At 55.6% G+C, this 12,163-nt stretch overlaps 1 protein-coding gene across 1 annotated transcript in view; it reads left to right on the top strand.

The window, feature by feature from the left end:
• The window catches only part of GPA33 (glycoprotein A33), a 31,918-nt gene that overhangs the window by 7,211 nt on the left and 12,544 nt on the right, over positions 1-12,163 (top strand). The window contains exons 4-5 of the mRNA XM_039241897.1: positions 1,850-2,066; positions 11,381-11,533. Of these exons, the coding sequence (XP_039097828.1) occupies positions 1,850-2,066; positions 11,381-11,533 (370 nt within the window). The remainder of the gene's footprint in view (positions 1-1,849; positions 2,067-11,380; positions 11,534-12,163) is intronic.

The raw sequence follows: 12,163 nt of genomic DNA, 5'->3' as shown, positions 1-12,163 counted from the left end.
CCCCCCCCCCCCCCCCGTCCTGGTGCCCCGGCGGCACGTCAGCCACGCACGCGTAGCACAGAACCAAGTTTTTCTCCAGAGGTTCTCATTCTAGGGGCCCCTGGGTGCCCGCCAGCTAAGCGCAAGTCGTGACCTCGCTGTTCTCGGTTGGCGGGATCGAGCCCCACATCAGGCTCTGCGCTGCGCCTGGAGCCGCTTGAGAGTCTCCCGCTCTCTCTGCCCTTCCCCTCAAGATAAACAAACATCTAAAACCCATTCTCTTTCTAGCGGTTTTGTCGCTTGGAAGTGACCTCACCTTACACCCCAATATCCAGGCCAGAGACTCACCCCTGGCATCTGCCACTGCTCAGCCCGGTCCGTCTAATGCGCCCCAAGCCCCGTCGGCCCACCCCTCTCACTCCCGCACATTCACGCGCTCCTCCCGTCCGCATGGCCACGGCCACTCCTGGGGACCCGTCCCCCTCCGTCTGAGTTGCTAAACTGACTTCCTGCCTTTCCTTCTCCTTCGAATTCATTTCCCGCCCTTCATAGAAACACACAGGCTCTGCGGTGCTTTCAGGGTAAAAGGCAAAGTATTCCGTCCCATATACACGGAGCCTACAACCTGGTAAGCTAGAAGCACCGAGTTCAGGCTCCGAAGCCAGAATATCGGGTCCAAATCCCCGCCCTGCCATTCGGTTAACCGTGTAAACTTGGGAGAAGGACTTAACCTCTTGGTGCCTTGGTTTCCTCGTGTGTAAAATGGGTGTAATGATAATATCTACACCGTAGGGGTGTTGTGAGGATTAAGTGAGATACTGCATGCAAAGTGCTTAGTAGAGTACCCAGCATTTAGCACGTACTCAGTAGGGAGCACTCTGATCTCTCCTGCTACCTGCCTAGGCCCACCTCCACCCACCCTTCTCTGCACACTCACCTCCTTTCGTATGAACCACTTGGGGTTGACCCATAGCCTCCCACTCCGAGGCCTTTCCTAGTTGCTCTCTCTTTGCCTAAAATGCCAGATACGGCTGTGCTCCGCCAACAGCACCGCCCCAGCCCCCTAGCCCTTTGCTTGGCGGGTTCTCCTTTGTCCTTCAGGATCCAAGGCACTGTCTTCCGGGAACTCTTCCAGGAAGCCTTCCCCGATTTCCCAGTTTAGATGCAATACCTCTCTTCTGAGGTCCCATAGCTAATTATAGGGTGTTGTAACATTGGGTTGCCTATCATTCTTGTTATTCTTTAAGGGCAGAAATCATGAGCTTTTCCTTCGTGAATGTCAGGCACACCTAGTAGATACTCAGTAACAATTCTGTCTAGCACTTACAGCAAACTTATCACGTCAGGCAGTGCCCTAACTGCTTTGCATATATTATCTACTTTAATCCTCACAAAAATCATATAAAATAGGTGATATTATTTTTATCTCCTTTTTGTAGAGGAGGAAACAGGGAGGTCAGCATTTTGCTCAAGGTCACCTAACTAGTAAGTGGCAGGACTGGAATTTGAATTGAGGCAGTCTGGCTAGAAAGTAGTGATCTTGGCCAGGATCACGTTCGTTTTGGTAAACAATGAATATATCAATGAACAAACACATTCCAAAGGCAAGAGTCAAGTACATAAAGTGTGTACTTGACTAGGTGGTTGCCTAGCACCATGTATGGCACATAATAAGTGCTCAATAAATATTGGTTGACTGAATGAATGAGAACAGGCAATGGACTGAGATTGTATTGGAGCCGCTTGTTCTGACGGCTGGGTGTGCCAGCACTTCGGGCTTGGGAATGATGGGTGAGGGTACTCAGCATAGGCTGCAAGCACCGTGCTGAGACTTGAGGTAAGACCAAGTGCCGTTTCTTCTCCCTTCCAGGAAAAGGTGCTCATCTGGACACTTTGGACCAAAACCCTCATCTACGGTAAACGTTATGAGAACCGAGTCAACATCTCTGACAACTCGGGGCACTCAGACGCGTCCGTCACTATCGACCAGCTGACCATGGATGACAACGGCACCTACGAGTGCTCAGTCTCACTGATGCTAGACCTGGAAGGCACCTCAAAGTCACGTGTCCAGCTGTTAGTCCTCGGTGAGTGTCTCCATCTCCTTCCCTGGGCGGCAAAGCGGCGGTGCAGGGAGAGAGGTTCGGGGAGAAGGAGCACCCTGGTGGTCAGGTAGAGCCAGAGGCGGCAGCTCCTGACCGCGAGCTCAGGCTCCTTCCCTCCGGGCAGGGGGCTGCCCCTCCCTTTTTTTTTTTTTTTAATATTTTTATTTATTTCTAGGACAGAGAGAGAGAGCGTGAGCAGGGGAGGGTCAGAGAGAGAGGGAGTGACATATTCTGAAATAGGCTCCAGGCTCTGAGCTGGCTGTCAGCACAGAGCCCGACGCGGGGCTCGAACCCACGAACCGCGAGATCATGACCTAAGCGAAAGTCGGACGCTTAACCGACTAAGCCACCCAGGCGCCCCTGCTCCTCCCTTTTTATTCTGAGCCGCCCACCAAGGGCAGACAGTTCCCCGGAGCAGAGAAGAAGGCCTGTTTGGAGTGGCCCCGGGGTCAGCCAGGGCAATTCTGTCCACGCTCTGTCCAGCGCTCTTCCCCATAGACCAAGCTCTCTTCCTTTTCAGGGCAAACTTATTAGGGAGAAGAAAAGGGAAATCGTAGGTCCTAAATAAGCACTGTCGCTGTGCCTTTCTTTGGTGCCGAGGGCCGATCAGGATTCTCTCCTGCCCTAAAGTCAGCTACTCAGTAGAAATCCTTCACACCACAGTCTCCCCACCCCTGACTGGATCCTACTGCCTTTGAAATATGTCCCAAGATGGCATTGTTTTCATACAGATAACTTATTATTGGAGCTTATAGTTTGGGAAGAATCTGAGCAATCATCTACTTTAGTGTCTTCGTTTTGTAGATGAGGCCCAAAGGCAGCAGGGGCCTGACTCAGGGTCCAAGTGTTATTGGAAACATTTTAGTCGATGCCATCTCTGTGCCCAGTATAAGGAATGGCCTCCACCCTGGAAGGCTAGCAACACTTGAGACCCAAAGGATGGATCATTTTCCTTTATATTTTCCCTTTACACCACTTAGTGGGCTTTTAATTTTAATGGAATAAAGTGGCTGCCTGGCTTTTTGAAGCATTGCTGATATAATGTCAAACAATATGGCCCTGAATAAAGAATAATTACCCGTCTCTTCCTTCCCCCCTACCACTAGCGCGGCAGCCAATGGCGGTACTGACGCATACTCTTCTACACTTTCTCCATGTGCTTTCAAAACACGCACATGTGCACATTTTTCTTTCCTTTCTTTTCCTTTTTTTCTTTCCTTTGGAGAAAAAAAGAGATCATATTATAAAGATCACTCTGCAACTTTTTTTGGGTAATGTTACATGCATATATCACCAGATCGGTGTTTATAGATCTACCTGTTAGCATACATCCGTCACATGGTCTATCCCAGTGTTCCATCCTGATGGATATTCTGAGGCTGTTTCCATTGTTTTTGTATGAACAATACTGATATAAATAGATGCACAGATATTCTTCCATTCTGTTGCTTTTATTTCTGTTGGGCAGATTCTTAAAAGTAGGATTTCTCGGCCAAAGACTGTGCTTTCATTAAACGGCAGTCCACGCCGACAAACTATCTTCCCCAAAGCAGCGTACATTGCCGTGAGCTTCGCAAGAGCATGCCTGCGTTCCCTGGTGTCCTGACCAGTAGCGAATGTTACCAGTCTTTTAACTTTTTGTAAATGTGTTAATTTGTTAGGTGAAAAACAAATTCAGTTCAGTCTAAATCAAAATTTTAATCCAGCCACTAATGGGCCTCAGTCTCCCCACTTGGGCCCGACCCCCTAAAGCTTAGGGACCCGCTGGGGAGTGAGGGAGTGGCTCTGCCTCCTTACTCTCCTTAGTGCAATGCTTCCTCCCTGTGAGGCCCGGTGGCTTCTCTGAGGCCATGGCCAAGGAGGCAGCGTTAAAGGCTCAGCGGCAGAGGCCTGCTCACCTGGCTGGGCATGTCTGTCTCTGCTTGGCTTTCACACAATCGCAGCCATAGCAGCCGTCCCCACCACAGGCTTTGCAGGGGTGCCACGGTGGGCTCCTCCCCCCGACACCGGCAGTGCGTGGGCCCCCCCTTTTCTAGCCAGGCCCCGCTTTGGCACTCACCCCTGCTCTCTGCCCATCCGCTCTAGGCTCCCTGCAGCCCGGCAAGCAGAGTCCTTCAGGATGACATGAGGCAGCCCCCGCCCTTCCCCTGCACCCCTTCCTCACCCCGCCACGGCGGCCTGCTCCGGCCAGCTTCTCTCGGCGACAGGCAGGCGCCGCAGCCTTCAGATGGGTCCCCAGAAACCCAGGGGCATCTATACAGCCCTTCTGTCATCAGGTTGTGGGGTCAGCAGTCAGGAGCTCCTAGGTTTGTCACTCAGTGAGCTTGAGCCAGGGAGCGAGAGATGCTCCCACAGCGTCTCCCGTCTCCCCGTGGGTTCTCTGGGGGCCTCCCTGGCTCCGCCTGAGACAGAGAAACTCCTCCTTCCCTTCTCCTAAAAGATGGAGGTGGGGAGGGGGTGCCTGGGCGGCTCAGTCGGTTAAGCATCCGACTCTTGAGTTCTACTCAGGTCAGGATCTCACGGTTCGTGAGTTCGAGCCCCGCATCGGGCTCTGCGCTGACAGTGCGGAGCCTGCTTGGGATTCTCTCTCTGTCTCTCTCTCAAAATAGACGAAATATAAATTTTTTAAAAAGGAGGAAAAATGCTTCAGAACCTCTATTCCTGAGCACCCTCCTCAGAGGAGTCTCCTCCCTAATGAACCTCCAGGCTTCTCTCCCGTGGGTGGGAGGAGGGTAACTGAGACCCAAGGGTGTGCTCTTGGAGAGGCTGCTGGGATGCTTCTCATGCTTCTCCTTAGTTCTGAGGACACGTGGCCTCCTGGAGGTTGTTGTGGAAATTCCTAGACTCAGGAGAGGTCCCGATCGATCTGTGTCTGTCTCATTGGCGCTGAAGGTCATGCGTTTGGGGTCCTTTGTCAGGCACGTCTCTCTCCACCGCCTTTGGGAGTAAAAAAATGAACTTAATGTTCTTAGGTCTTTAAGTCTTATTTTTTACACTTAGACCTTTATTATATCTGGAATTTACTTCTGTAAATAGGATGCTGGGAGTTTAACTTTGTTTTCTTCCAAATGGATAGTCAGTGACATCAGCATCGTTTATTGTACCAAAGATTATTATTTCACTGGACGGCCAGCTTCCTCACGTATTAAGTTCTTACACAGATGTGGCTGGGTTTTTTACTCCTTGTTTTGTTCATTTTCCTTTTGATTATTCCTATGCCGATATTACATGTTTTTGATTACAACATGCTTATATTCAGTACTGATATATATTTTTTAGTTAGAGCTGTCAGGATTTTAATATCTGGGACTGTGTGATATCTTCTCTTACTAAACTTTTCCCCAAAAAATCTTGTCAATTTTTACACACTCTTCCATGTTTATTTTTAAAATCATGTTGCTTAGTTAAAAATAAAAGTTGACTGGGGACGCCTGGGTGGCTCACTCACTCAAGCAGCTGACTTTTCAGCTCAGGTCATGATTTCACAGTTTGTGAGTTTGAGCCCCGCATCAGGCTCTGTGCTGACAGCTTGGAGCCTGGAGTCTGCTTTGGATTCTGGGTCTCTCTCTCTCTCTCTCTCAAAAATAAATAAATCTTAAAAAAAAAAAAAAAAGCTGATTGGAATTATGGTCAAGTTACTTGTTAATTTGCAAAGGAATGACATCTTAAAAATATTAAGTCCTCTCATCTAGGAAGATGTATATCAGGTTCAATGACCTTCAACAACAAGGGATCTCCGTAGAATATTCCAGGCCTCCTGTGGACAAATGCAGAGCCTTTCTTTGTGTGCAGGAGGAAGGCAAGGATTTCACAATGTTGCAGCCGTCCCCGAAGCCAAATTCTCTGTGTCTTCCTGCTCTGAAAAAAGGGGGGATTTATCTTAAGTAGAAGACTACCATCTGCTCGCAATGACCTTCGCCTGTGTGAAAGTTGCCAGAAATTCATGGTCCTCACAGCTCCCACTAACTGAGGACCAGGCTGCGCCGGGCACCTGGGAGCTTTATAGATATGATGGCTTCTAATCCTTGCAGTGTAGCGGTGGAAGGGCACATCTGCACTCGTGCTTGATGAAGGGAACTGAGGCTGGAGGGGTTGAATGGCCTGTAGAAACGTCCCCAAGCTCCCCCGGAAACAGGACGGCCCGAGTGCACAGCCGTTCACCGCCCCCCCCTCGAACGCCTGCCGCCCCCAGCCCCCAGCGGCTGCGGTTCGGGATCCCCAAATTCTTGTACATTTATGTTCCTTTTCAAACCAGCTCTCCCTCAGCGGGCAGCGGGCACAAGCTCGTCGCAGGCCCTTGCCCCAGGCCCATCTCTGCCCTTCCTGTGCCCGGGCAGCCACAGAAGGTTGGAGGGCAGAGCCCTGTCACACTGATGTGTCGCTCGCCCTCATTTGTCCACAGAACCCCGTGTCTCCAACGCGTCACTCAGCGACAGGTGAGGCTCTTTCACTGGGGGGGTCTTCGCTTAGGGCCCGGGAGCCGGAACCCCATGGCCCTGGGGGTGCTCGGCCTTGTTTCTGCGCTTTCACTGGGGGGTCTCAGAGCCTTAGGAACACCCCACCCCTCGCATCTCCGGGTCGTCATCGCACTCTATCGTCTTCTAGCATTTTCACAGCTGCGTTTTAGCCGCTCCCAATCGGGGGGTGGGGGGCCTACCTGGCTCCTAAAAGCGGGGGACCTGCTGTCCGGGGGGTCCTCACGGCCAGACTCGAGGGCCCAGAAGGTTGTTAGTTGTTAAAATGGAGCTCTGCTCCCCGCTCCCCCATATAGTGGCCTGAATGCAAAAGTAGAGAGCGGTGCCTCGCCTCCTAGAAATACTGGTTAGGGGGAGGGGGGGGAGAGACAGAGACAGAGGCAGAGACAGAGAGACAGAGGAGAGAGGGAGAGAGAGACACAGACAGAGGAGAGAGGGAGGGAGAGAGACAGAGACAGAGGAAAGAGAGAGACAGGAGAGAGGGAGAGAGAGAGAGAGACAGGAGAGAGAGAGAGACAGAGACAGAGAGACAGAGGAGAGAGGGAGAGAGAGAGACAGAGAGACAGAGGAGAGAGAGAGGGAGAGAGAGACAGAGACAGAGAGACAGAGGAGACAGGGAGAGACAGAGACACAGAGGAGAGAGGGAGAGAGAGACAGAGACAGAGAGACAGAGGAGAGAGAGAGGGAGAGAGAGACAGAGACAGAGACAGGAGAGGGAGAGAGAGAGGGAGAGACAAAGTAAAAAAGGAAAGAAAACATTCACGCGCGTCACGAGGTTTTATGTGTGTCCACGCTCCCTCCCAGCTCCGGTCTGCACGCTCACTCACGTCCACGGCCGAATCCGAATCCGTAGCCTAACGGGTTGGGCTCTTTGCCCTTTTCACCCCCCAGGTTAGCACCGCGTGGACCTGCACTGACGCCCTTGACGTTCCTGCGGCCCCGGCACGTGGGGCCCCGGCACGTGGGGGCGCATCCCCGGCACGCGCGGCCCCGGCACGTGGGGGCGCGGCCCCGGGTCCCTGCACGGAATGCGCAGCCTGTTCCAGTTAAAGCTTTGTAAACACGACTGGTCCGTGCACACAGCTCTTGGTTTCTGTTTGCACTCCCTCCTTGCAGAAACGTGACCAAACCAAGAACGCGCATCTTCGTCTGGTTTCCACTGTGCGCTGCTGCTGCTTCTTTTAAATGTTTATTTCTGAGAGAGAGAGACACACACACACAGCGTGAGCAGCGGAGGGTCAGAGAGAGAGGGAGTCACAGATTGAAACAGGCTCCAGGCTCTGAGCTGGCAGTCAGCACAGAGCCCGACGCGGGGCTCGAACCCACGAACCGCGAGATCATGACCTGAGCCGAAGCCGGACGCTTCACCGCCTGAGCCCCCAGGGGCCCCCACTGTGCGCTTTCTAGAGTCCCTGGTGCCCCCGCCCCGCGGAGCCCCTCACTCCTCTGGACGTGGGACATGGTCCTTTCCGGCCATTCGTGTCCCCCGCTGGCTTCCCTCGGGCGGCTCAGCCGCCAACGCGCTGGTGGCGGTGGGGGAGGCAGCAGCTCTCACTAAAGTGTGAATGTCCGCCCCCCCCCCCCCCCCCCCCCCCGCGTGAGTCCGGGACTGGCTGCAAGGGCCAGAGACACGGTTTAATCTGAGAATCCGGAACTCGGTGCAACTAGTGTTTTGCTTTAAAAACATAGAAAGCGCGCGAAAGAAAGTGAGAGAGAAATCACATTTGTGAAGAAATCCAGTAAAAGTCTTTAAAAAAAAAAGTTTCCAAATGCCTTTGCTCCTGGGTCACTTTCAGGCAGAAGGGTTATAATTACACGGGGCCGCCCCCTCGGGCTGGGTGACCTCGCCGTCAACGCAGGGAGCAGAGCGCGTCCGGACGGAGGCGGCGGTCATGGCGGGGGTGTGTGTGTGGGGGGGGGGCACCTGGCCGGGGGGCGGCGGTCACGGCGGGGGGGGCGACCTGCCCGGCGGCGGCGGTCACGGCGGGGGGCGGGGGGCGCCCACTTGGCCGGCGGCGGCGGCGGCTCCGCTCGGCTCCCCGGCCTCTGGCGCCCCCTGGCGTCCGCAGCGGGAGGCGCAGGCCTCGCAGCGACGCGTTCCGGGCTCCTGAAATCCTCGGGTCGCAGCTACAAACTGGGGGGAAGGACGGGCCTCCAGAACCCGGCACCCCCGGGAGCCTCGCGGGCCTGGCAGCCGCGCCGTGTACTAGAGCCGACTCGAGGTAGTAGCTAGAGGGGAGGGTGGGGGGCTGGGGAGGCGCCTGAGAGACGGGGCCGCGCAGCAAGGGCGGGGGGGGCCTAGGCTGGGGGGGGGCGGGAGGGCAGCTTGGGGGCTGAGGTTAATGGCCGCGGGGTGACAGGTGCTGAGCCATTCCTCCGAAGGCCGGTCTCCTAGCGGACGTCGGTCTCTTGTTCTCTCTGCCGCCTCCGGAGTGAGTTAAGGATTCGCCCTAATGGTTGCCCAGCAGAGCCAGGCTCGGTGCTCGGGGGGGGCTTTTTTATGCCCCTTGGCCTCAGACGCTCGCCTCCCCTTTCTGTCGTGGCTCCCAGAGAAACCTGGACACGGAAGGGCTTGACTACAGTTCTGCACACTTCGGGGTTTTTTGAACAAATTTTAAATGTTTCTTTATTTTTTGAGAGAGAGGGAGACAGAGAGTGAGCAGGGAGGGGAAGGGAGAGAGGGAGACACGGAATCCGAAGCAGCTCCAGGCTCCGAGCTGTCAGCACAGAGCCTGACGCGGGGCTCGAACCCACGAACCGTGAGATCATGACCTGAGCCGAAGTCGGACGCTCGACCCACTAAGCCACCCGGGCGCCCCAATCAATACACACTTCGTGTGACACTGGGTGTTGTGACACTTCTCAGGGGATCCTGTATTTCGGCCAGCTCTCTGATTGTGAAAGTTTTAGCCCCCTGGTAAAGGCGTGCTGGGTAACAGGGTGACTGCTTTCCATGCGGGGAGAGGGGTGCCCTGTACCTCTGGAGGGTGCAAAGGTAAAGCTTGGCTCAGCAGCCCTGACCTAGAGCCAGTCTCTTGGGAAGCCCCGTTCCCCCTCCGCAGGCCCCAGGCCCCCGCTCGCTGGGCCAGCAGGGAGTCACCCTCCCCAGGCCCCAGGACCCCCCCCCTCCCGCTCGCTGGGCCAGCAGCGAGAAGGGCGCCCTGTCTGGGCGATGAAGGCAGCGAGCTCTTCCTTCCCAGGCTGCTTCATGCCCGGGGCCTGGACCAGGATCTAAGAAGCCTGTGCTTGGCCGGTGGGCCTCTCAGGTTTAGGGGCTGGCAGAGGGGAGCGCCTGTGACGTGCCCCTGCCTGTCCCACGCCTGGCAGGCACCCCCCCCCCCCGCCCGCTGCGGGCCGGCGGGGAGGGTGCATCCTGGGTAGCTCCCCCCAGCAACCCTGGTGGGGCCGCGCGAGACTGGAACGCACTCCCCGCGCTGGGTGGCCGCCCAGGGCAGCGCTATTTCCCGGGCAAGCAGACCAGCGAGGCTCTAAAAGAGGTGGAGGGGACAGGCCTGCCACACAGCAGCTCGGTAGCAGCCCCCTGCTCCGCGTGTGCTCCCCATCCAGCCCCCAGGACACTACCTGACCTCTCACGCATACTGATGCTTCTTCCTGCCGCAGAGCCTTCGCACATGCTGCTCCCTCTGTGTGGCGTGCCTCCCTCTCCGCCGCCGCCGCCTCCACTACTGGCCTCGGTTACTCTCACTCTTCCTTCAGGTCACAGCCCGGGCTGTGATGGGGTCGGAGTCCCTGCCCCCCCCCCCCCGGCCGCCCCGCCTGGTCCTTGTCCAGTTACTCGTCTCCTGGGACACGGGAAGTCACTCGCTGTGTCATCCCAGTGCCCGGCGGTGTCAGGCACAGACAATATGGTTTGCAGAATGAACCACCCCACACGGAGGTAGTTAGTGTCGAGTGAAGTCACCGGCTTAAGGTCCTCAGGAGCTGGAGGGGATCAGGCTGGCACTGAGTTCAGGGCACCTGTTGGTTTCTGGAACCTCCTTTCTGTAGGCTTCCCTTTCCCGGTCTCTGCCTCTCTGTCCCCCACCCCCACCCCGACCCCTTCTGGCCTCACCCACCCAGCACTGAACTCTGCTGCCACCTGCGGTCTCTCCAATCGCCCAGGTACTCGGAGCCGTGGCATTCTACCAGCAGCACATGGAACAAGCATGCTTAACACAAAGGGAATATTCCTGAGAAGTTTGGGCTGAAGGGCTGCAGAGCGAGGGGCTGCCCCTAACTCAGGGGCAGGCAGACGCGGGCAAAGCCCGCCTGGGCCTGTTCATATATGGCCTGCAAGCTACGAATGGGTTTTGTGTGGATAAAGCATCATTTACAAAGTGGAAGCCCACGAAGTCCAAAATACTACCTCTGTCCCTTTACAGAAAAAGTCTGCTGTCCCCTTATCTTACAGATGGGAACACCGAGGGATCGTGGGATTTCCCTAAAATGGCAGGAGATGAGCCAACGTCACGGGGAGCTCGCAGGGGCTGGTGGGGAGAGCACTGGCCGTGGAGTCAGAAGACCTGGGTTCTAGTCCCACCAGGCTCTTGCTTAGTCTCCTCTCTGGGCCTCACCTTCATAGCGGCCGTGACTCTAACCGTGCACTCAGGATGCCTCCTGGTGCTGCCTCTCCGTGCCGGCGACAGGCCCCGGAGGAGATACTTGGGCTGGATTGACCTTAAGCCAGTAGTTCTCACCACTAGCTATGAATTTCTCCGCCCGAGAACAAAGAAAGCAGAATGTGTGTGTTTCTGGGGTGGGAGGTGGCTGTCGCCAAGCCCCACCTGATTCATGCCTTCTCTTTGGTCCTTCCCTGGACAGTCCCGCCCTCCAAACCAGACTGCGGCATCGAGGGGGAGACCGTGATTGGGAACAACATCCAGCTGGCCTGCCAATCAGAGGAGGGCTCTCCTGCCCCCCAGTACAGCTGGAAGAGCTACGACATCCAGAACAAGGAGCGGCCCACCCCGCCAGGTAACAGGGCGGACAGGCGCCCCCCAGACACCCCAAAATGCAGGCGATTGGCTAGGGCTGCAGGGGGAGACCCTGGGCTGACCGGTGAGGCCCCCGGGAAGGCGGGCCCTTACCCCCACCCTGCAGTCCGCCTTAGATATCTTCCAGCATCTCTACATTAACCCATGATAATACCCATCGTATAGGTGGTCGTGGGAGATAAAAGTGAGTCACGTAAAGCCCCCAGTGGAAGCACGTGTTATCTTTATTCCCCCCGCAACTCAATTCTCTTGAGTAAGCTGTCTGGACAGCCACTCCGTGCCACAGCCCTGAGCAGGATTTTAATTTTGACTGTGATCGTGTCCTAAAGTACACATCTGAGGCCCCGAGTCCATCTCAGACCCCACTGAACCCCAGCTTCCCACCCAGGGCCCCCGCTTATGGGTGTGCCCACCCACACGACCAGGTTCCCTGTATGGGTCCCACATTCTCAGAGAAGGAGGTGGTGGGTCCAGCTGTGGTTGGCTGGAGACCAGCTTTGTACCAGGCGGCTTGGTATTTCACCGTTGGTCAGGAAACAAACCGAAAAAAAGAAGAAGAAGGAGAAGAAAGAGGAGAAGAAGGAGGAGGAGGAGGAGGAGGAAGAGGAAG

The sequence above is a fragment of the Hyaena hyaena genome, unplaced genomic scaffold, assembly GCF_003009895.1.
Source record: "Hyaena hyaena isolate Hyena2069 unplaced genomic scaffold, ASM300989v1 scaffold_201, whole genome shotgun sequence".
NCBI lineage: Eukaryota > Metazoa > Chordata > Mammalia > Carnivora > Hyaenidae > Hyaena > Hyaena hyaena.
The sequence above is the reverse complement of the archived record's forward strand: the minus strand, read 5'-3'. Positions and strand labels throughout refer to the sequence as shown.